Below are 24629 nucleotides of genomic sequence, written 5' to 3'. Positions count from 1 at the left end.
CCCTCCCATCCCTATCCATTAGATGTCTAGTTCATTTTCTGCAGTGACTGGCAAGTATCACTGCTGTATTTGTTCATCCTTGCTCTACCGTTTATGTACCCTCTCTTCCCTTCCCAAACACAAACAATACAAAAACAGGCAACTAAAGTGTAGTTCTTGTTTCCTTTTTTTATTTTTATTTTGCCGGTCCTGGGCTTGTACTCAGGGCCTGAGCATTGTCCTTGGGCTTTCCTCAAGGGCAGCACCCTGCCACTTAAGCCACAGCACCACTTCTGGCTTTTTTTCAGTGTATGTGGTACAAGGAATCGAACCCAGAACATCGTGCATGCTAGGCAAGCACTCTACCACGAGGCCAAACTCCAGCCACTTGTTTTCTTTTTTTAAGAGTTCACTGAGAATGTTATTTTAGATGATCATCTGTCTATAGCTAGTGAGACTTTGGCCACTATTATGTTTAGTTCGTTTGGCCTCTGTATGTTAATGACTAGGATCATATATAATTTATCATGTCCCAGTTTGGTTTATTTCCGGGTGTTTACTTGTAGATTTATAAGCACATTCTAGTTACCACAAATGAGGGAAACCATGCAGCCTACGTTTCTTTGGTTCTGGCTTACTTCACTTAATATAATATTTTCCAATTCCTTACAAACGGTACAATATCATTCTTTCTGATGGAAGAGTAGAACTCCATTTATAATACCACATTTTCTTGATCCATTCATCCAATGAGGGCATCTAGGTTGAGTCCATATCTTGGCTATGGTAAACAATGATGCAATAAACATGGTTGGTTGTGCTGATGGCTTTAGTTTGGCCTGGTCTGTGGTCCACTGGATAAATGTCAAGGAGTGGAATTGCTGGATCACAGGGAAGCTCTATGTTTATTATTTTAAGGAACTGGAGAGAGTTTTAATGAATGCTAATGAATTAATGTGTTGTTCCCATAGAAGTCAAGAAGGACAGGGGTGAAGTAAAAATTGCCCAAAGTTTACCAACAAGGTAATAAATATAAATTTGAGTTTCTAGGCAGTATAGGGTACTTTTTCCCCTGGAAATCCTAGAGAAGGGCTGGAAGTTTGGCCTAGTGGTAGAGTGCTTGCCTAACATGCACGAAGACCTGGGTTCGATTCCTTGTACCGCATACATAGAAAAAGCCAGAAACGGTACTTACGTGGTAGAGATTTATCCTTGAGAAAGCCTAAGGACAGTGCTCAGTCCTGAGTCCAAGCATCAGGATTGGCAAAAAAAAAAGAAAAGAAAACAAAAGAAATCCTAGAGAAAATCAAGCATTAGTCTCAGGCTAAATTGGAAGAGGAAGAAATCTGGGGGGCTAAATGGGCTTCAGCAGCTAGGTGTACTGAGAAGTCGGCAAGATCTACGGTGAGAAGATCTCTCAAAAGACAAAGAAAATGGCAATAAATCCATTGCATATTAATATAAGCATTATTTATTAGTCCTTAGTAGAAGACTGCTGAATTTTCCTGTCTGTTTCTGAATTCGATCTTCACTATTTCACTTGTCACATGGCTTTGGAAAATTTCACTGCTTTTTCTTGTGAGAAAGGTAAATAAGACATCAGCATTTCTACTAAAGCAATTTCGTTTCATAGACCCCTAGCAGAGTTTTGGGCAATGCTGGAGGTATGGTTCAAGTGGTAGAGCATTTGTCTAGCGAGTGGTAAGGTTCTGAGTTCAAACTTTCATTAGAAAGAATGAAAGAAACCAAGCTGGGCATGGCATGGTGGTGCAGGCATGTAATCCTAGCTACTCAGCAGGCAGAGATCTGAGGATCTCTGCATAAAGCCAGCTGGCCACAAAAGATTGTGAGACTCTTATCTCCAATTAATCAATAGAAAAGGGGAAGTGGGCTGTGGCTCCAGGGGTGGGCCAGTAGCCTTGAGCTGAAGAGCTTAGGGACAGTGCCCAGGCATAGAGTTCAAGCCCCGTGACCTACAAAAAAAAAAGAAGGAAGGAAGGAAGGAAGGAAGGAAGGAAGGAAGGAAGGAAGGAAGGAAACCAAAATGACTATCTCAGGTAATGATACATCTAGTCCATGTAATTTGTTCTTACCTGTTGTTAAAATTAGTACAGTAGGTAAGATTTCTACAACCCAATTGGCAAGGTTCCCGGACATCTGCTAGACAGGTCAGCATAGACACTTCCACTGGATTATATTCACAAAATCGGTCAAACTCTTGCCAACTCTGAGTATTGCCCCAGCTCATGCTGTACAGTTTAGTGCACAGCTCCCTGAAACAAAAGCACATATGCAGAAACAGAAGAGATAAACCAGATGAATCCTTCCTCCTTTAAGTTGTTTGTCAGGTATTTTGTCATAGCAACAAGAAACTAACTGACATGAAAGCCAGCACACTGATATTCAACTCTTGAAATGAGTCAATTCAGATTACTCACTAATATTTAACAGGTGAGATAAGTTCAAAGTTCCATAATGTAATTAAGAGACTATCTCTTAGAACGCAGATCAAAACATCTTCTAAGTCATAAAACATGAGATACTGACCTACACGTTGAGGTGTTTGCCTTTGAGCAACAATGCAATTTAGCCCCATCCAGGCCGGTAGAGGGAGGGGGGTGCACAGTGACTCCAGGGTGAACAGACTGCGAGCTTTCAAGAAAGCATTGCCAAAGAGGGTCTTGCGGCAAGGGCTGCGTCTTACAACCCTCGATGAGACCATCAACAATCTCCATTTCTGTTTTCTTAGACATCAAAATCCTCTTGCAGGCATTTTGACAAGCATGGTCTTCAGCTCTGTCACAGCAATATAAACCTACATTTTCAGGATGGAAGTGGTTTAATTAGGTGCCTTCATGCCATGTAGTACTCAGAAGAGAAGAATTTGGCAGCAGAATAGAAAACATTACTACTCTCTGTCTGTACATGCAGTGTACTAGGCTTGTTAAATTCTCTCTCCATTACTCTAAAAAATATAACAAAAAGTGTAAAAGTTATCCATTACCAGAATTTACTACTCTCCCCAATCATGGGATGTTTAGCATCCACCTCACAAAAATGAAAAGTAGTCTTACATCTTATGGAAATCATCTGCTGTTCTGGAGAAGATATTGTGGATCAAAACTGATAGTAAATAGTGTCTACTAGAGATTTCTACTTATTTATTTTTGTTGTTCATGGGGTTTGCACTCAGGGCCTAGGAGCTATCCCTGAGCTTTTTTGTTTAAGGCTACTGCTCTACCACTTTCAGCCACAGCTACACTTCCAGTATACGGGTGGTTAATTAGGAGTAAAGCATCTCATAGACTTTCCTGCCTAGGCTGGCTTGAAAACATGATGCTCAGGTCGGGAGTGTGGCCTACGGGTAGCATGCTTGCCCAGTATGCATGAAACTTGGGTTTGATTTCTCAGTACCACAGAAAAAGCCAGAACTGGTACTGTGGTTCAAGTGGCAGAGCATTAACCTAGAGCAAAAAGTGTCCAAGACAGTGCCCAGGCCCTGAGTTCAGGCCCCAGGACTGGAAAATAAAAAAAAAAAAACAAAATAAAAACCAACTAACAACAACAAAACCCCAAACAACCTGATCCTCAGATTTCAAACTCCTGAGTAGCTAGGACTGCAGTCATGAGCCACTAGATTCTCAGCTGTGACTCTGTGTGTGTGTGTGTGTGTGTGTGTGTGTGTGTGTGTGTGTGTGTGTGTGTGTGCATATTTTTTTTGTCAGTCCTGGGGTTTGAACTCAGGGTTTAGATGCTGTCCTTGAGCCTCTTTATGCTCAAGGCTAGTGCTTTAGTTTTTTTCTGTGTATGTGGTGCTGAGGAATCGAACCAAAGTCTTCATGTGTGCTAGGCAAGCACTCTACCTCTAAACCACATTCCCAGCCCCCTGACTATAGCCTTTTTTTTTTTTTCTTTTTGAGTCCTGGGTTTGAGCTCAGGGCCTGAGCACTGTTCTTGGGCTTTTTCAAGGCTAGAGTGATACCATTTGGGCCATAGCCTCCACTTCAGGCTTTTTCAATGTATATGGTACCAAGGAATTAAACCTGGGTCTTCATGCATGCTAGGCAAGCACTTTACCACTAGACCAAACTCTCAGCCCCTTGACTGTATTCTTTTGTGTGTGTGTGGGGGGGGGGGGTTGTGGGACTTGAACTCAGCCTGAGTGCTGTCCCTGAGCTCTTCAGCTCAAGGCTATCACCCTACCCTTAAGCCAAGCCCCACTTCCCATTTTCTAGGGGTTAATTGGAGATAAGAGTCTCAGGTCCTTTTGTGCCTGGGCTGGCTTTGAGCCTTGATCCTCAGATCTCAGCCTCCCGAGTTGCTAGGATTACAGGCATGAGCCACCGTGCTGGCTTGTCTGTATCCTTGACATTCAAGAAATGACTAATATTTATGGCAATAAAAACCAATGCTGTATTTCATCATATTCAAGATAGCACAACACTTATTTATCTGTGTAAGTTAATTTAAATAATGCAATAAAAAATTGCAAGATATCAGTTTGCTTCTGCCTTAATTTTCCTTTTACCATTGGGAACTGAATCCAGAGTCCCATATGTGTTCATAAGTGTATGTACTCCCACTGAATTATATTCCCAATCATCTGCCTTTAATTTTCTACAAAGAATCAGAAATGAAAGAGCAGTTTTAACCAGCCAGAAGGGCCTCTGAGTTCTCTCAGGTGTCTTTGACTTAAACAACACACCCTGCAGTGGTCTTTTTCAGTCTGTGTTAGGACAGACATTTGAGATGGTTGTTCTCTCTTTCTCTTTTTTTTTTTTTTTGGCCAGTCCTGGGCCTTGAGCCCAGGGCCTGACCACTGTCCTTGGACTTTCTCAAGGCTAGAACCACTTGAGCCACAGCACCACTGTGGCACTTCTTTTTTTTTTTTTTTCTGTGTATGTGGTACCTAGGAATCGAATCCGGGCCTTTGTGCATGCTAGGCAAATACTCTACCACTAGGCCAAACTCCTGGCCCCATGGTTGTTCTTCTCTTAAGATCTCTTTTAAAAAATTATTATTTTTCTCTTTTAGTTGCTAGCTTCATAGCTCCAGCAGCACCTCTGCATAGTCTGAATGTCTGGAAACACAGATCTGCCTTTAAACAAATAAAGGTTATTGTGCCAAGTGCTTCATCCTTTGATTTTTACCACACAGCCATATTACAGAATGTCAAAAGCCTCAGAGAACAGATTTTAATTGTGGCCAAACAAGGCACATTGCTTTTGAGTTTATAAAAGCAAGTCTTTCAATATGCTGGTAAAAAATCAAAACACTGTCTCTTGGCAGCTAATTAGTCACTTCTGTAAAAATCTGATTACCTCTACATGAGGAAAATAGATTCCAGAATATTATTTAAAAAGAAACACTTTCTTTTAATGTTCATGGAATTTTAATTGGTAAAAGTAATAATGTCCCACTGATAAATATCAAAGAACATGGAACAATTAGGTATATACCTAAACTATAGTCCATTATACCTTTAATTCTATAACTTGCTTTGTTCACTTTAATTTATCTTAGATTTCTTTTTCTTCAGAACTAAAGCTTAAGCCCAGGTTTTCCACATGCTAGACCAACACTCTACAACATGTACTATATACCCCTAGCCTTCTATAAAAATGTATTCCTGGGGCTGGGAGAGTATTTGCCTAGTGGTAGAGTATTTGCCTCACATGCACAAAGACCCAGGTTCGATTCCTTGGTACCACATACATAGGAAAAGCCTGAAGTGGTGTTTTGGCTCAAGTGATAGAGCTCTAGCCTTGAGAAAGCCCAAGGACAATGCTCAGGCCCTGAGTTCAAGCCCCAGGACTGGCAAAAAGAGAAAAAGTATTCCTTTTTTTTTGTTGGTTGTAAAATGTTAATATACAGATATATCACAGTTTATTTTTGGTTTCTGCTAATTCTAGGACTTGAACTCATATTCTTACTTGGTTTCTGGTGCTCCACCACTTGAGCTAGGCCCTTAGTCTAGCTTTGTGCTAGTTAAATGGAAATGGAATCTGACTTTTCTGCCTGGAATGATTTTCCAGGTCTGTTTCCTGAGTAGCTATGACCATGGATGTGAACTACCGATGGATGTTTGGGTTACTTCTATTTTTTCTATTATACCAATATGTGCAAATACAACCTATTTTTGAACACTTCCTGCTGGATAATTTATGAGAAATGGAACTGATAGGTCAAAAGGTATGATAATTTGAGATTTTCATGATCATTATCCAACTTCCCTCCAAATTATACCAAAAAAACTCTTTCATTCTCAGACTAGATAATTCTCATTTCTTCATACTCTTTACAGTCTCATCTTTCTTGGTACCTTTTAATTGTGACAATCATGTCCAGTCTGCCAGATCTGAATGCAAAAGGAAGTCAGATGTTTCCCTAGTGACCTAAACCACAGATATCTACAAGAACATATCACTTCCTTTTTTAAATAAACTCTTACCAAGAATTGAAATGAGAACAATATCTGCCTTTTACTTACTATCTGTTGGGTTCCTCATTGGATAAGACTGGGTATAATTGTTCACACAGTGTATTAATTGTGGACTAATAGAGGCACAATAATTCTCCACAGCTTTGATTTGAGATGGACCAGGAGAAGAGTCTGTTCGGAAAATGGCTTGACAGTATTCACGGCAGTTGGTGTGATGGCCTGCATAACTGCAACACACAGAGCCCACTAGAGGGGAGAAAAGATTACATTGACAGGGAAGCAGCCTTTTTGTTAACATGAAGTTATCAGCAAAATGATGTCTTTCTTTCTGAAACTGAGAAATAAAAATATGTCATGGAGGACAAACACTGTACTATTGTAGGCACAGTCATGAGGACATCAAGTGCTCACTGGAATAAGAAAGTTAGTGTTCACTGACTTATAGTCCACAGTCCAATAAACCTTAACAGGAACAGTAAGGACTGTAGAAACATTTCTTATTCTCATGGTGATTTGGGAACAGCTGCTAGCATTTAATATAAAAGGGTCAGGGTCATAAAGGACCTAAAATATACACAATAGTTTCACTCAAGCAAAACAATCTCCTAAAATGCCAAAAGTGCTCATGTTGAAAAATCACTGAAACAGCCTCTTTCCATATTTGTGGTTTACAAAAAAAGCAAAACAAAACAGAAATAATAAAACCCAAATGCCTTACATTTATAAAATAGGACCAATAAAAACTGAGACATAATCTAATCAATTTAATAACTTTGTTAATTGTATATCATATGCAAGAATCTGCCTAAATGGAGAGCAGTCTTCACAATAGATATGCTCTGCCCCAATGCTGAAAACTAAGGCATCTGAAAGAAGATGACTCTGGATTTGAAACAAACCACTGGGACTAGTTATGGTAATATATGCCTGTAAATTCCAGCAGTGGTGGGGCGGGGGGGGAGGGGGAAGACTGAGTATGAGGCTAGCCTGGGTTATACTGTGAATGAGTTCTCGGCCACTTTGGGCTATAAGGTGAGGTATTTTTATATATAATGGGCTGCCTTTAAAGCATCTGGACAGAAGGAGGCGAGTGATTAGGAGTCAGATGTGGGAATCATAATAAGGGCAAGAGCTTCATTCCTGGCCCCATAAGGGTCAATTACTTATGGTTATATTTTCAACCTCAATGGAGATACACAGGGGTGGTAGTGGGTAAGGATGGAAAAAAACAAGGCAAGTAGAACAAGATACTCATCTTCTGATTCCCGTTAGGCTGGCTTCCCAGTCACTGAAGGAGGACTTAAGACTACATGCTAGAGACTATTTTGGAAATCTTGAATGAAGCCTCAGTTTGAAAGGGTAAGAACTACAGGCATGTTAATTGCCCCTCAAAATACCTTCCTGCCAAGCATCTTTTCTTATCTCTGCTGTTATCCTCTGGTCTCCACGGTTCAAATCTTACCCACTTTTCAAGGTCCAATTTGGCTACCAATTCCATGAAGTCATCTGGAAGCACTCATGAAATTGAACCCTCTTTCCTCTGAATCACACCACTTTATCAGTGTGCTATCACAGACCCTACCATGTCCTGGAGGTCATGTCCACTAAGAAGTATGCCTATCCCACACCAAATAAACACTCAATAAATGCATGCTCAATGAACTGAGGTGCAAAGCCCAAGCAAGGACTATATTATATAATATGGATGTGCTTAAATTCTGAAAATGACTCTGTTATTAGGTTATTACACATGTCTGTTCTATAAATTTGCGATTAGGACATGGAAATTGTTATAATACATGAATGACTTGAACACTCAAGTGAAAAGAGACCAGAAAATTCTGTTGTGCACATACATACAAATGTAAGTTATAATGCTAGAGTCTTGATAATGGTTATAACCATTAATCATGTTCAGTAAACTATATTTTGCTCTTGCATGTCTGTAAACAGTTGATGTTATACTTACTTTCATTTCTGCTAATGCAACTGAAAAGAGCATTCTGTAAATCAAAGAAAAACAAAAAAATCAATAATTTTAAAGAATCACTCATTTTATTCAATTTTAGACATATAAGCAAATCAGGTTATTGAATTATTTATTTTTCTCTAAGTCCAAGGCTGAAAACATAGAAGCTATGATTTAATACATATTGGGAATCAAAATGATCTTCAATATAAACTTGGAAGCTGACATTCTATTAAGCACATTTGTTTATATTTCTGTGTGTGTGTGTGTGTGTGTGTGTGTGTGTGTGTGTGTGTGTGAGAGAGAGAGAGAGAGACAGAGACAGAGACAGAGAGAGAGAGAAAGAAAGAGAGAGAAGAGAGAGAATATATGTGGTATGTAGGAAGGGTTACAATGTACTAATATCAATTATTTTATAAAATATAGTCCAGAAAATAATCCAATAGAGAACATTTAGAGAAGTAAACTTTTCAAACAACCATTTTAGTAGTTGTCAAGCATGGCACAGAAATCCAAGCAGCCACTCCACTGGAGCCATGCTCCCAGCCCCTGGGGCACAAAAATCTAATTTTTACACATGCCTTTAAAGATTGCTTTATGTAGACTTCTTGGGATCAGAATTTCCTCAGCAAGAGAAAATTTGCCATAGGCTATAGAAGAAATCAAAAGCAGAGCCTGATACTAGAATTAGTATTTCTGCAAAGACATCTTAGATTACAATTCAAACAACAAGAAGGAAAACCTGATAAAATGAATAACTCTTTGCTCAAGGTCATTCGAATATTCAGGATGTGCCAGCTGTGATTAATGTTATTTATAATTGGAAGAGAGTGAGTTATTATCACTGTTATATGAGTATAAATAAAAATGGATCAAAATCCAAGGCACTCTTATTCAATTCATTTTAGCTTTTAACTACAGTCTAGCTAAATCACATCCCTGCTGAGTGATTTAAACTTGGTAAAGGACTAGCTACATAATGTTAAGATATAGCTTCAAAGATACACCTATCTGGTTAGAATCACAATACATCATTCATTTTCTCCACTAAAAAATATTCCATTATAAGAATGAGACAAGCTTAGTTCATTCATTTAAAGAAAGCAAATAAACAAAATAAAACAATATAAAACCCTGGGCCTCATAGATAAGGGCTATTGAATTTACCAACTCTGAACACTTTTTTTTTTTTTTTTTTGGTCAGTCCTGGGCTTGGGCTCAGGGCATGAGCACTGTCCTTGGGTTTTTTTTTCAAGGCTAGAGCCACTACTGGTTTTTTCCTATATATGTGGTACTGAGGAATCGAACCTGGGTCTTCATGCATGCTAGGCAACTACTCTACCACCAGGCCAAACTTCGGCCCCAGTCTGAATACTTTCTGCTAGCGCACATCAAGAAATATAAGAGCCGAATTTGGTGGCTCATGCCTGTAATCCTAGCTACTCAGGAGGCTGAGATCTGAAAATCAAGGTTCAAAGCCAGCCCAGGCACTAAAAACTGTGAGACTCTTATCTCCAATTTAACCAAAGACAGGAAGTGGTGCTGTAACTCAAGGGGTAGGGTAGCCTTGAGCGGAAGAGCTCAGGGACAGCGCCCAGGCCCAGAGTTCAATTCCCACAACCAACAACAACAACAAAAAAAAAAAAAAAAGGAAAGAAAAGAAAAATAAGAGTAGTGACAAGTAAATATTCTTACTGTTCTTTTTTTTTTTCTCTCTCTTTTTTTTTTTTTTGGTGGGTCATGAGGCTTGAACTCAGCCTGGGTGCTGTCCCTGAGCTCTTCAGCTCAGGGTTACCACCCTACCCCTGGGCCTGGGCAGTATCCCTGAGTTCTTCAGCTCAAGGCTACTATCCTACCCCTGAACCAAGCCTCACTTCCCGTTTTCTAGAGGCTAACTGGAGATAAAAGTCTCAGGTCCTTTTGTGCCCAGATTGGCTTTGAACCTTGATCCTCAGATCTCAGCTTCTTCTTTTTTTTTTTTTTTTTTTTTTTTGCCAGTCCTGGGCTTGAGCTCAGGGCCTGAGCACTGTCCTTGGACTTTCTCAAGGCTAGAGCTCTATCACTTGAGCCTCAGCACCACTTCCAGCTTTTTGTATGTATGTGGTACCAAGGAATTGAACCCAGGTCTTCATGCAAGGCAAGCACTTTAATCACTAGGCCAAACTCCCAGCCCAGATCTCAGCTTCTTACATAGCTACAGTTACCTAAGTCAGGCAATGAGTACATTTCTTTTTGGCCAGTGTCACCCCTTCTCTCAGTCTCCCAGACTGTCCCTCCCCTGCCCACCACAAATTGGACAGTTCATTTTCAACATAGTGTCTAGTGAGTATCACTACTGCATTTGTTCACCTCCTTTGTCCCTCTATTTCTACACCCCTCTTTTCCCTCCCCAAGACAGACAAACAAAAACAACAATGAAGAAAAAAAAACACTCCATATATTTGTGTTTTGATTTTTCAACTACCCAACCTATGATGCTCTGGGATTCAATGGCCTCAAGAATACTTACAAAATGGTCTAGATCACTATTAAAAAGTAATCTATTACCAACTCTCTATACTCTTGTGACTGGATGAATGCAATTCTAATTGTCCTTCCTTTCTAACGAGCTCGAAGAGCTCACTCTATTCATTTTATTTGAGAACAGATGAAAACTATAGTAGTACTCAGGTGATGAGCTACTATAACCTCAGAGACCCCGATGAGAGCTGCCTAGCTAGGCCTTAGAGTCTGGAGAAATAATATATTATTACTGCTTTAGGCCATATACTTTTGGGATGTTTTCCTATATAACATTACTATGACATCAGATATAATACTCAGTGTTTTTTCAACTCAATTATACAAAGTTATACAGGATTTCTACATAATATTAACTGAACAATTCAAGTGGTCAGAGTGAAAAAAAAAGTACTAGATAAAAACAGTGACAAAGTTGGATACAATGATGCACACCTGCAATCTCTGCACCCAGGAAGGTAGTAGGAAGGCGGGAGAATCACTTGAACCTACAAGTTCAAGTTTAACCTAGGAAACATGGTGAGTCTGTCTTAAATTTTTTTTTTTAATCTACGGAAGAACTATTACACTACTTACAGGCAACAATTTTTAAGCACCCCTTAAGTCTTACCTGGATAGTTTTCTCCTCTACGTCCCCAAATGTCTTTATAGACTCCTAGCAATATACTTATAGTCTAGACTATGGACTAGATTCATGAGCTTCTTGTAGACAGTGGCCAAATCCTTTCATCTTTGTGCCCTAAGAACAGTTCCTTCCACACATCAAATCTATCAGTTTGATGAGTGTTAAATGAATGAAAACAGAAACATAGCCAACATTATAAATTTTGCTCTAGGAACTCAAGAGTTCAGTACTAAAAAGAAATATGTAAACACATTTACACTATAGCGTGGCTGATACCATGCTAAAACATGTAAGAAGTAGCCATCAATTTTACCTGCGTTGAAGGAAAAGAGGGAAAGTTTGTTAGAAGTGCCATCTAAGCTAGAATTTGAAGCAAAGGTAATTAGTGGATAGGGTTATGGGAAGGAGAAAAGTCTTGATTTGTATTATTTGTTGATATTCATGTTATAAATAACCTGACCCACACACAGGTGGTTTCAAGTTATAAACTGACTTTCAACACTGATAGGTAACAATCAGTTCTTCATAGCTGATAGAACCAATTTGAGTATACCATTGGATGGGGCAAAAATTAGAATGGAATAAGGAGGGAAATTCAGGTAGAATAAATAGGCTATACAACTAACAAATAAAACAACATGGTCAATCTAAGAAATTACAAATACCATGCTGCTAAAGTATAAAGAGGTGAAAAGCCAAGAGCTAAATAGAAAAAGGCTTGTAATATCAGGCTGAGGAACATGGACTATTTTTTACAGGGGAGCCAGTAAAAGTTTTAGGGAAAAGAGTGATACATCAGATTGGTAAAGAAATCACTCTAGGAAAAGTGGAAATGGTAGATAAAAGGAGAAATTTTTTAGGAAAACTGGAAAGCTGTAAGGTAGAATAAAAGTCTGAGCTAAGGTAATAAGTAAGGATCTGCAAAGGAGACTGACTTAAAGATATATTTAGAAAGCACATCTCTGGGATATGATAGCTAGTAATTGGTGAGAAATGATTTTAAAAATAGACAATACCTGTTAGGCTATTAGTTGGTTATCTGGGAGGATTGTATTATACAATCCAGCAAGAAGGATAAGACAAAGATCAAGTTTCTGTTTTAGAATGTGAGTGTGTACATACATGTTAGCATGGCTTTTTACAGAGGTAGGGAAAGCAATAATCAGTTTGGTTGATTTGAAACCAATCAATTTTGGCACATTGGTTGTTGTTCTAATGGAACATCAAAAGTACGCCTATCTAATAATAGTGGTTTCAGCAGCTTAATAAAAGAGGTTAGCAGAGAAGATTTGGAATTGTCATTAAGTAGAGGTAATTTAAATATGTGAGTTGAGCTCAGGATTCAGTTGAATAATGTTCCCAGTATCACAAAAATAAACCAATGAACAAAACTACAAGACCAGATAACAATCGAATCTGATTTGCTTAGATTTCCTTTTGGGGAAACTTTAAAGAATGAACTGGAAAGGAAATATACTAGCAGCAAGGAGACCAAATAGGAGCCATTTCCATCCTCGATCTATAGCACAACTATGACAAAACAAAATAATATACAGAAAGGATATAATCATACTTTTTACACTATCTTAAGCCAGTACTGCAGGACCTAATAGGTTTCGCTCTTTTTGGAGCTCATCAGCTGCAGGTAACGGCTCAAATCTACTCTGGTACAGTAAACTATACAGCATTTTACCATTTACAGACTCCATCTGCAGATTTCTAATTAGTTTACTCTGATAATTCTTGGTATTTCCTTAGTGTTCCCTAAAGCATACTAAGGCTATACTAGGGCAAAGTGATATTTTATTTATTTATTTAGATGCTACCAAGTGCCTCTGAGTGATACCTATGTAATTCTTTGGGTTAAAGAGTCAAAAGGTGGGCCGGGAGTTTGGCCTAGTGGGAGAGTGCTTGCCTAGCATGCACAAAGACCCAGGTTCGATTTCTTGGTACCACATACTTAGAAAAAGCCGGAAGTGGTGCTGAGGCTCAAGTGGTAGAGCTCTAGCCTTGAGAAAGTCCAAGGACAGTGCTCAGGCCCTGAGCTCAAGCCCAGGACTGGCAAAAAAAAAAAAGCAGCCAAAAGGTGACAGGGTGAAGGACAGCATAGCTGTCTGTCCCTTGCTACACAAGATGGTGTCTTATATTCTTAAAATGATCACAATCCAGATCTAATCACACTGAAGCTCAGGAGCTTTATGTCCCCAGTGAATCCTAGCAGGTCCTATCATTCTTTCTCTCTTATTATTAGACTACCTTTTGTTTTTCTTCTTTTATGTTTCTAGTAGTAAGTCTAGAATCAAGGTTTACTTACAAAAAAATTAAAGTAATCTTTATTGTGATATTCCCTGAGGCTACACTGTATAGACCTTATAAGTATATATAAATATATGTCACATACTAGCATCCAGAGGCAGAATAAAGTATATAGTAGGCTACCATATATGGTACAAGCAGAGGGGAAAGGACTATTATACATATATACTCTTATGTGCATAAATATCTCTGGCACCTTTAGGAACTTGGTGGCTGTGGTATTAGAAATGGGAAATAAACTTTTGGTTGGAACTATTTTGTTTTGTTTTCCTTTGTTGTGCCACTCTTGGGGCTTGAACACTGTCCTTGGGCTTTCTCAAGGCTAGAGCTCTACCACTTGAGGCACAGCACCACTTCTGGCTTTTTCTATGTATGTGTTACAGAGAAATTTAACCCGGGTATTGATGCATGCTAGGCAAACACTCTACTATCACTACGCCAAACTCCTGGCCCCAGGATCCTTTAATGTCAGACATCTGACATTTGTATTTTTCTTGTTTCTTTTACAGATTTTTTTTTTTTTTGGCCAGTCCTGGCTTTTGAATTCAGGGCTTGGGAACTGTCCTTGGGCTTTCTCAAAGCTAGCGCTCTACCATGTGAATTACAGCACCACTTCTGGCTTTTTCTGTGTATGTGGTACCGAGGAATCATGCTAGGAAAGCACTCTACCACCACTAGGCCATGCTCCCAGTACTCTTTTACAGATTTTTCTCTTGACTTTCCTTTATATTCTTTTTGTTTTTTATTTTTTGGCTTTCTTCAGAAATTTGATATTTCATTAAGGAAGATGAAATATTGTGAAAGAAAGTCAGCAGGAGGTGTTTCAGTGAAGACTTTTTTTTACAAAGCAATTGAATTTTAAGCAAAATTGTTACTAACACAACTAAAATATTCTGTCATGGAGCTCTGGGCATTCTATAATTTCTAAAAATTAAGCTAGTGTTTTAAATTGTTTTCACCTGGTAGACTACTCTAGGTACCAGGTTTGCCCATTACCAAAAAGTGAAAAACTATATGATATGTCCATGCCCAGCAAAATAGTAAACCAATGCCAGGACACAGGCTTAAAAGATCTTAAAGTATTAAAAGAATTGCTATTCTGTCTTCTGAAATGTCATTTCCTTCGTTTAGTACATCCTAACATACTCTGCCTTCAAATCTCTGACTTATTTTTGAATATTTGACTGTATTGCTATCATTCTAGTGCTGAGCCGTATCTCTTTTTAGCTAAGCTAGGAAGCTAGAGAGGTTTAGCAGGTATAACATCATTTTGTCTGCACACACTGGGAATTTAAACTTTCTAAAATATTGGAGATGATATGTATATATGTATCATCGAAAGTTCAACCCATTTAATAATGGGTCAAACTCCAAAATGTCAACTTTTCAGTGTCTGATCCCACTTGCCCACCCAAGCACACAGTAAAAAGCAGGCCTATATTCTCTCTGTCCTCTAAATAAACCATTGTTATTAACATGCCTTTGATTCACACTCTTAACCAAATGATGCCAGTCCTTTCAGGTATTGCTCTTTTTATAAAAATTTCCCTGATAACTCTGAACTGCTTGCTTTGATTTCCCTGAGCCCTTGTGTATTGCAGTATATATTTTAATTACCTTAAATTCAATTAGATATAATGTACTACTTGAAGTTAAGCGATAAGCAGTTTAACTAGAACTCTAACCAGTCTGACTCCAAAAGTTGTGCTTTTTCTGACATAAAACTGTCTCTCCATGGTAATAAATATTATCAATGTACAAAAGGAAGAAATCACTACAAAATCTAATGTAACAATGATTTACACTAAACTGGTTTATCCTTCGTTGGTTAGAATACAGCAAAATTGAAATGAACTACAATTTTTAATTTCATTCATTTAAGTAAATTATCTTAGGAAATTCCCTCAAAAAGGAACCCTGCAGCAGTTTTCCAAATATAATTACCCACTCTCTGAATCTCTAATCAGACTATACAAACTATCATTCAGGATAAATGCTACCCCTAAAATTGTATGCCTAAAGGATGGCCTAAACATCTAAGTTCAGCCAGAGAGCACTCCAGGGCTAAGGGAAAAAAAAAAAAACTAAAAATTTAGTTTATAAATTATTTTCACACTAGTAAATAATCAGCAGTTAAAAGAAACTAGGGGCCAGGAGTTTGGCCTAGTGGTTAAAGTGCTTGCCTAGCATGCACGAAGACCCGGGTTCGATTCCTTGGTACCACGTACATACAAAAAAGCCGGAAGTGGTACTGAGGCTCAAGTGGTAGAGCTCTAGCCTTGAGAAAGTCCAAGCACAGCACTCGGGCCCTGAGCTCAAACCCAGGACTGGCAAAAAATAAAAAAAAAATTAAAAACAAGAAACTAGGTTATAATAAACTTGCTCCATTCATTTCATAGAAAATAGGCATTATTTCTAAACTACAACACTAACTTGTTTGGGGTTTACAATGAAGTACCATTTTTTTTCTTCATAACTTGTTGTCATGGACAACACCCAGACTCAGAGTTCAAGTCCCACAACCGACAAAAAAGAAAAAAAAAATGCTGTCACCTCTCTTTATTTCTAAATAATGTATAAGAAAATCAAACTAAGTCTTTAATTATCTTGAATAATTTGTAGGGTCAGTTTTTAACATAAAAATAAAAAAATACTTATCATGTACACTTAAAAAAAATGATTGGAGGGCCGGGAGTTTGGCCTAGTGGTAGAGTGCTTGCCTAGCATGCACGAAGACCTGGGTTCAATTCCTTGGCACCACATACATAGAAAAAAAGCCGGAAGTGGTGCTGCAGCTCAAGTGGTAGAGCTCTAGCCTTGAGAAAGTCCAAGGACAGCGCTCAGGCCCTGAGTTCAAGCCCATGACTGGCAAAAAAAACCAATGATTGGATAGACTGGGGAAAGAAACTGTTCTTATTCTATCATAGGACAGCGTTTAACTCTCTTACCTTCCTGTCCCGTCCTTCATCAACACATATTGGCAGCCTTCTTAGGGCAATGTAGTATCCAGACAAGAGAAGGAAGCACACTAAAATAATGGAGGACAGACTACAGAAGACAGATAGTGTCAGATATTGTGTGGAATAAGGAATTGTCGGTCACTCTTCTCAAGAGAAACTAAAATTAGTCATTTAAAAGGTAGAAGACAAGAAAAAGAAAAGAAAAAAAAGGAAAGACACCATAGGCTCGTTTTTTTTTTTTTTTTGGTTTGTTGTTTTTGGGGTATTTTGGTTTGGTTTTGGGTTTTTTTGTAGCAAGGTTTTTAATAAGAACAGAGGACAGCTGCAGTTAATTTGGAAATTTATCCTCAGAAGAACAGACAGAATTTAGCAACTTGTACAAAGGAACAAAAATAAATAACTCTACAGTTTAAAATGTTAATCAAGAGATATAATTATAGGCTTTAAGAAACAAAGATTAGAAATTGTAATCTAGAAGCAACTAAGCAACTCTAGGCTTTTTTTCTAAGAGAACACAGACTATTAAAAGCAATGGAAATCTCAATGTTTAAATATAAAAATTATGAATGTAGCATGTATGTTTAACTCTCCTAATTGCTTTACACTACAAAAAGCAGTCACATGTAATAATGGGGTTCCAGAAAAGAACAAATTAGCCCACAAAGGGCAGGCTAGGGAAGGGAAAGGAAGGGAAAGGAGAACGGATAATAAAATCACATAGCTATAGTAACATCAGACTTGGCTAAGTTGTTACATTTGGGAAAATAAAAATACTGCCAGGTGATGGTGGCTCACGTCTGTAATCCTAGCCTCTCAGGAGGCTGAGCTCTAAGGATCTTGGTTCAAAGCCAGCCCAGGCAAAAAATTCCCTGTGAGACTCTTATCTCTAATTAACCACTCAAAAACTGGAAGTGGTGTTGTGGATCAAAATGATAGAGTGCTAGCCTTGAGCAGAAAAGCTAAGAAGCAATGCCCAAGGAACAACAAAAAATAATCAGTTGCTTTGCTACAAAACTATGACAAACCCTTTACATGTAAAATCTAGGCATTTCTTTAAAATTAAGTTCATTTCAATTTAAATTAATTAGAGCCAAAATATTTCCAAACAAAATAAATGACATTTTTGTTAAAGCTAAATTTTCTGCAAGGTTAAAAGGCAACTTATATAAAAATAAACTCAGTTAATACTGAAGTGATTGTAGCTGGGTGCTATTGACTCTAAGGACCTGAGTTCAAGCCCCAAGGCCAACAACAACCACAAAAATTACTAAGTCATGGAGATTATATTAAATCTGAAACTCTTATTTCTTAATGATGATATTTCAAACACTGAGACTGAGATCTGAAGATCACAGTTCAAAGTTAGCGTGGGGAGGAAAATCTGTGAGACTCTTATCTCCAATTTGCCACCAAAAAGCTGAATACAGAACTGTGGTTCAAGTAGTAGAGCATAAGCTTTCAGCCAAAAAGTTGGTGCCTACACCTTCAGTTCAAGTCCCAGTACTGGCACAAGTGTGCGCACACACATTCAAGCAAGCCAGCATGCACACACACACACACACACACACACACACACAAATTTAAGTGATTTTAATTCTGATAATAGCTAAATAGATAGTCCATTCAAACTTGCTACATAAAATGCTTACCTCGTATTCTTTTCTGCAAATTTTAGAAATATCATTCTTTGAAGATGCCTAAAAGCCAACAAAATCTTAATTAATTGGTTACACATGTTATCTAGCATAGGCCAAAAAAGGATACAAATCAGTATATGTTAATTGCTGGTGTAATAGTCTTTATTTCATCAAAGAAAACCTTTTGCTCAAATATTTAAAAGTTCCTAAAACAAATTTCACTCAATGTCTTTAAAACAAACTTCATCCTAGGATTTATCCAATATGCTAGAGCTTCATTCTAACTTTCATGGTTTTAATCTCACATAATAACATGGTTCTTTTGTTATTTTGGAAACTAGATGACTTTGAAGGAAATGTAAATCAGAAGACTTTATTTTAGACTGAATTCCACTCTGGTGAATTTTCTTGTGAAGTTCTGCCACAACAAATTTTCTTGTGAAGCTCTGCCAGGGCACTCATATTTTGCTTTTTCTTTAACCCTTCATATTTGAAGATTTATACTGAACCTATTCAGCCAATTTCCTGGAAAGTATCATATATTAACAGAGAGGGCAACTAAAGAAGAAAGGGGTATCATGGCAAGCAATTACAAAAGTTACTTCTATACAATTCTCTCAAGTTTATGATGAAGATATTATTCCCCTCTACAGATAGCAACTGGAGATCAAAGAAATAGCAAGTTATTTATCACAGTTAAATATGTAGTTCAAACAAGCCAAAATAAATCTGTTGAGAGACAGTTGTTTATTCATATGACATCAGTCTCCATTTAAGACACATAGTTCCAGAGCCATGCACTCCAGTCCCATGTTTATTTCCTCTTATTCTGTCACCTAGGGTCAAGCAACTTAGCACAAGATAGTGATGAAGAGGGCCGGGAGTTTGGCCTAGTGGTAGAGTGCTCGCCTAGCATGCACGAAAACCTGGGTTCGATTCCTTGGTACCACATACATAGCAAAAAGCCAGAAGTGGTGCTGAGTCTCAAGTGGTAGAGCTCTAGCCTTGAGATAAAGTCCAAGGACAGTGCTCAGGCCCTGAGCCCAAGCCCAGGACTGGCAAAAAAAAAAAAAAAAAAAAAAAAAGATAGTGATGAAGATAGGGAGGGCAAGAAGCAGAATGTGTCAACAACTGTCTATGTGCCATCAGACCCATTATAATTCAAATACTGTATAACTATGTTTTACCTTAATATCCGGAAGAGAACAATACACAGCTAGGCCATATGCTGCCCAAAGAGTATTGCCCAGACTATCAATACAGAGTTGTGTGGAAAAGTGAAGGTAACACCATATCTCATAACTCCAGAGACCAGTCTCTAGAAGATCAGAGAAGGCTTCCCAGCTGAGGGTTCTGGTCCATTTAAACAACCAGTTTCTCAATTACGTCTACACCCACTACATGGAGTAGAGAAGTCAGGAATCAAGTTTCCCTATTCTGAGGAGCCATTATGGAAGTAAGCAGTAGAGAATTCTGGGGCCTAATATGAATTGGATCAAAGACAGATTCTATTACTGTAGGAGTCACTCTTAGGAAGTAGAGAAGGGATGGTAGAAGAGACAGGGTAAGGTTAAAGCCATGATGCAAGAGAAAAGGAAGATGAAAAAAAAGTAAGTTAACTGGTTAAACTGTGGTCCTCCAAGCATACCTTAAATTTACATGGCCCTTTGGAGTTACTCAGCACTGTCAGGATGACAAAGTAGTAAGGCCCTGATTCTAAAAAGAAAAAAAAAAGTCTTTTCTTGGTATAGCAGAGAGGACAAGTAAGAAAGAATAAGACAAAACTAAAAAACTGAAAAAGGAGCAAGTGAAAAAGGAGTTCTGTTTTGTATGTTATCTCTCCAAAGCTATGAAGGAACTAAGGTCCAAAACACATGCACCATTAACTCCAAACTGCATTCCATGATGCTTACAAGTCTGATTGTAAGGTGTTACCTGCTTACATGCCTGTCGACACTCCAAAGCAATGGCCAGTTCACAGCAGCCTAAGCCAACCCAGCCATCAGACTTCTTAAATACACCTTAAAAACAAAATGTTCACAATGCTCATAAGTAGAGACAAAGACAAACAGTACACCAAACTGTTTCATGTATACTGCCAAAGGTCAAAGCAGGTGTCCATAGGAAACTAGCTCAAATATCAGGGGCTCAAAATTAATTGTTTTTCTTTTTTTCTGTCAGTTGTGGGACTTGAACTCTGGGCCTGAGTACTGTCCCTGAGCTCTTCAGCTCAAGGCTACCACCCTACCCCTTGAGCCATGGCACCACTTCCAGTTTTCTAGTGGTTAATTAGAGATAAAGAGTCTCAGATTTTAGTGTTCAAATCCAGATTTGAACCTCGGTCCTCAGATCTCAGCCTCTTGAGTAGCTAGGATTACATGCGTGAGCCACTGTGCCCAACTCAAGCTGGCTTTGAACTGCAATCCTCAGATCTCAGTCTCCTGAGTAGCTAGGATTACGGGCGTGAGACACCATGCCCAGCTTCAAAATTATTTTTCTTCACCCTTACTCCCAGTGCTATTATTAGTCTTCTCTCATACACAATATAATTATCGGGTCTTTTTTCATATATTTTTATTGTAATTAATAGAAGGGTTACCAGATAGAAGGTGCATTACTTCACAAACATGGATACCCTTTCTCATGTTTTGGTCCCCATTTCCCTGCCCCCATCCCTGCCCCTCTTCTTGTTTTCCCCCCTTCCCTATCCTAATTCAAATAACTAAATAAACATATATACATCAGGTCTTTTTTTTTTTCTTTTCTATTTATCCTAAACTCTCTAAGTTATTCTCACTTTGTATAGGCCGCATCTCTATCAGAGGACATACATAGCTCAGGCACAGCAAAGGAGAAGGTTCTGTTTAATATTTAGACTTACTCACACAAGGCTCTAATTTAACTTAACAAGCAAATAAAAGCAAAGTATTTTATATCCAATATAATAAATTCATAGGAGACCATAAAAAACTCATGATTCTGTTTGAAACTGATACTTAGAAAACACGTATGAATTGCTTCTATATACCAAGCTTAGCTTTTAATGGGCACATTTAATCAGGGGGCAAAATGACTATATATTATTTGGGGCAATTAATACAACTTACCCTAGCAAATTATCATGGAATCAAAAGACAATAAAATTATTAAGACTTTTTGCCGGGCCTGGTGGCTCACCCCTGTAATTCTAGCAATTCAGGAGGCTAAGATCTGAGGATCTGGGTTCAAATCCAGACTGGATTTGAAGACTAAAATCCAGTGAGACTCTTATCTCCAATTAATCGCTAAAAAATGAGAAGTGGGGCTGTGGCTCCAGGGGAAGGGTGGTAGCCTTAGCTGAAGAGCTCAGGGACAATGCCCCGGCCAATGGGTAGGCAGTAGCTTTGAGCTGAAGAGCTCATATCAGGAACAATACCCAGGCCCAGAGTTCAAGCCCCCCCAAAATTATTAAGACTTTAATTTGTTTTAGTTCCCTTTGAAATAATAAACCTCAGTGAGTGACTCCTACTATAAAATGAGATACAAGAGATAATCATGAAAGGAGAAAAGACATGCATGTAGGACACTCTAAACCCTCCCTTTAATAAATATTATGCTACTTCCATGTAATAATATAGATCTGCAAATTTACGTTAAGTTGTATTATTATTTATGTTAAAAATGTCAGATTCAAGGCAAAAAGTAAAATAGTTGTCCAAATGAAACTAGTAGCAATACAACAAATGGAAGTCTTCTACTAAAAAAAAAAAACAGAACAAAAGGAAATAAATAGTTCATCCATAAACAAAACTTTCAAAATATAAGTTATTCTCAAAGTTGACTAAAATCTTTTTTATTTGTGTTTTAGGGGTTCAAAGGCAATAGATTCTGATCTAGTCCCATTGCTTAGCATATTCTTTTAATACTTGCTGTTCAGACTCTTTCACTCTGGAAGTGGTGCTGTGGCTCAAGGGGGTAGGGCAGTAGCCTTGAATTGGAGAGCTCAGGGACAGCACTCAAGCCCAGAGTTCAAGTCCCACAACCGAAAAAAAAAATCTTTCACTCATTAGAAGAATTATAAATAGGATCCATGAAGGTCATAAACTCTGTTATACCTAATGCAAAATCCAGTAGCATATAAATTATGCAACAAGTATTTTTATTTATTGGGACCCCACCACATACAAGGTATGGTATTAGATGGTCTATGAGATATCATTATAAAATAGATAAATATGACTTGTCACATAAGAGATTACAGTTTAGGAAGAACATTGGTGTGTGTGTGTGTGTGTGTGTTATGTACTGCTTTGTTCATGACATTGGTTTTAGCCAAGACTAGAAAATAGGCTTCAATTACAGAAGATGGTAAATACTAGACTAGGGAGTCTGGCTTTTATTTTTATTTTTTGTGGGTCATGGGGTTTGAACTCTGGGCCTGGGTGCTGTCCCTGAGCTCTTCAGCTCAAGGTTGCCGTTCTACCCCTGGGCCTGGCCATTGTCCCTTTAGCTCAAGGCGCCCTACCCTTGAGCCAAGCCCTACTTTCCATTTTCTAGAGGTTAGTTGGAGGTAAGAGTCTCAGGTCCTTTTGTGCCCAGGCTGGCTTTAATCTTGATCCTCAGATCTCAGCCTCCTGAGTAGCTAGGATTACAGGCGTGAGCCACTGTGCCTGGCAACACTTGATCTTGACTAGAGCACATGGCTCTGGTCACTAACACCTATAATCCCAGGTACCCAAGAGGATAAGATCCAGAGGACTATAGTTTGAAGCTACCTTGGGCAGAAAAGTCCAAAAGATTCCCTCTCCCAAATAACAAGCAAAAAACAGGCTAGAGGTATGGTTCAAGTGGTAGAATACCAGCTGGGCAAGCAGCCTGAGAGAATGTGTGTCCCTGAGTTCAAAGTACTGGCTCCCACACACCCCTCCCTACCAAAAAATCAAATGCTAGAGAGAAATCAGAGAATAAATACTGTGAAAAAGACATAAGCTCCGGGAATCAAGAGATTCTAGTAACACTCCAAATATTGAGTTTAGAATCATAGAAGTCAACATGTTGAGGACTGAATAGACAAGAATAAATTAGACATGCGAAAATTTAGGTGCTGGAAGAAGATAAAAACTCCAGTGAACATTAGATTATGGGATGCAGATTTTACATTCATCAAAATTTCTTAAATTAAAACGTTAAATGTTATACTTCTATTGCTTACCTGGCAAAGATGAATTCATACAACTCCAAATTTCCACCTGAAATAGTAATCACCAATAAGCGTTTATGTAGATTACTAGTTCCTATATGCGGCAATATCCATAAGAATTATATAACAATAATTTGATCATGACTACGTCTATATAGTCTATGTTCTAGAGCTAAAGAAGTATGCTTCTCATTCAGAAAAGAAAAAATTCTGAGAAACAAACTTCCTATTTTCCCTACAAATCACATTTCCAAACACAGAGACAAAAGAGTCTGTAGAGTGACTTAAGGAAAATATGTCAGTCTGAACTGTCTAACTATTGATTTTTTCCTCCTTCCACCATATCTAAAAGGTTCTTTCATACAAGCTCAGGCGTTCTTGGTCTGACTTTGGAGCACTCCAAATGCTGAAGACAACTCAAACACTGGAGATAACCATCAGTTACCTGACTCAAATGCATAAATAATATTTTATATATAGTATGTCAAAAATGGAAAAATAGGAATAATAAGTCATATATTTTCCCTTATCCCAAATTCAATTATTCAAAATCTAAATAAATATAAGATCCAGTTACTACAGTTTTCATAAAATTAGTGAAAATACAAATAAAATTCTAAATTATAGATAAAATACTATAATAAAATAGAAAGACTGGAATACATTTATATTTGAGATTGTTTTCAGACCTACATCCTAAAATAGGATAATAAAAGATGACAGATAATATTCTACCTTGTAGTTTATAAGATTAAAAAAGGCCTACTTCAACTTAACCTTGTACTCTACCCATATATTTCAATCACATTTAAAGTTTTGCTAGATCCTCAAATGACTCATTAGCTGATTTCATTTAGATAAAAATCTGCAGTTATAAGACTCACCATTGTCTCTGGACAATAATCTGGGGCTCGCTGTAGCAGATGTTTTAGCCGGGATTCACTTTTTGAGGAAAAAATCTATTTGGGAAAAACAAAGTTTTGTGGCATTTTTTTCTATGTA

General features: G+C 38.1%; 1 protein-coding gene across 1 annotated transcript in view; it reads right to left on the bottom strand.

Moving 5' to 3' along the window:
* Reck (reversion inducing cysteine rich protein with kazal motifs) overlaps window positions 1-24629 on the bottom strand; it is a 66589-nt gene that overhangs the window by 24314 nt on the left and 17646 nt on the right. The window contains exons 3-10 of the mRNA XM_090330246.1: window positions 24512-24586; window positions 23640-23676; window positions 20384-20469; window positions 18461-18508; window positions 8391-8424; window positions 6470-6667; window positions 2527-2794; window positions 2073-2252 (exon numbers count right to left, since the gene is read on the bottom strand). Of these exons, the coding sequence (XP_090186372.1) occupies window positions 2073-2252; window positions 2527-2794; window positions 6470-6667; window positions 8391-8424; window positions 18461-18508; window positions 20384-20469; window positions 23640-23676; window positions 24512-24586 (926 nt within the window). The remainder of the gene's footprint in view (window positions 1-2072; window positions 2253-2526; window positions 2795-6469; window positions 6668-8390; window positions 8425-18460; window positions 18509-20383; window positions 20470-23639; window positions 23677-24511; window positions 24587-24629) is intronic.

Source organism: Megascapheus bottae, chromosome 3 (genome assembly GCF_031878675.1).
Source record: "Megascapheus bottae isolate mThoBot1 chromosome 3, mThoBot2.hap1, whole genome shotgun sequence".
NCBI lineage: Eukaryota > Metazoa > Chordata > Mammalia > Rodentia > Geomyidae > Megascapheus > Megascapheus bottae.
This window is presented reverse-complemented; position numbering and strand designations above follow the sequence as displayed.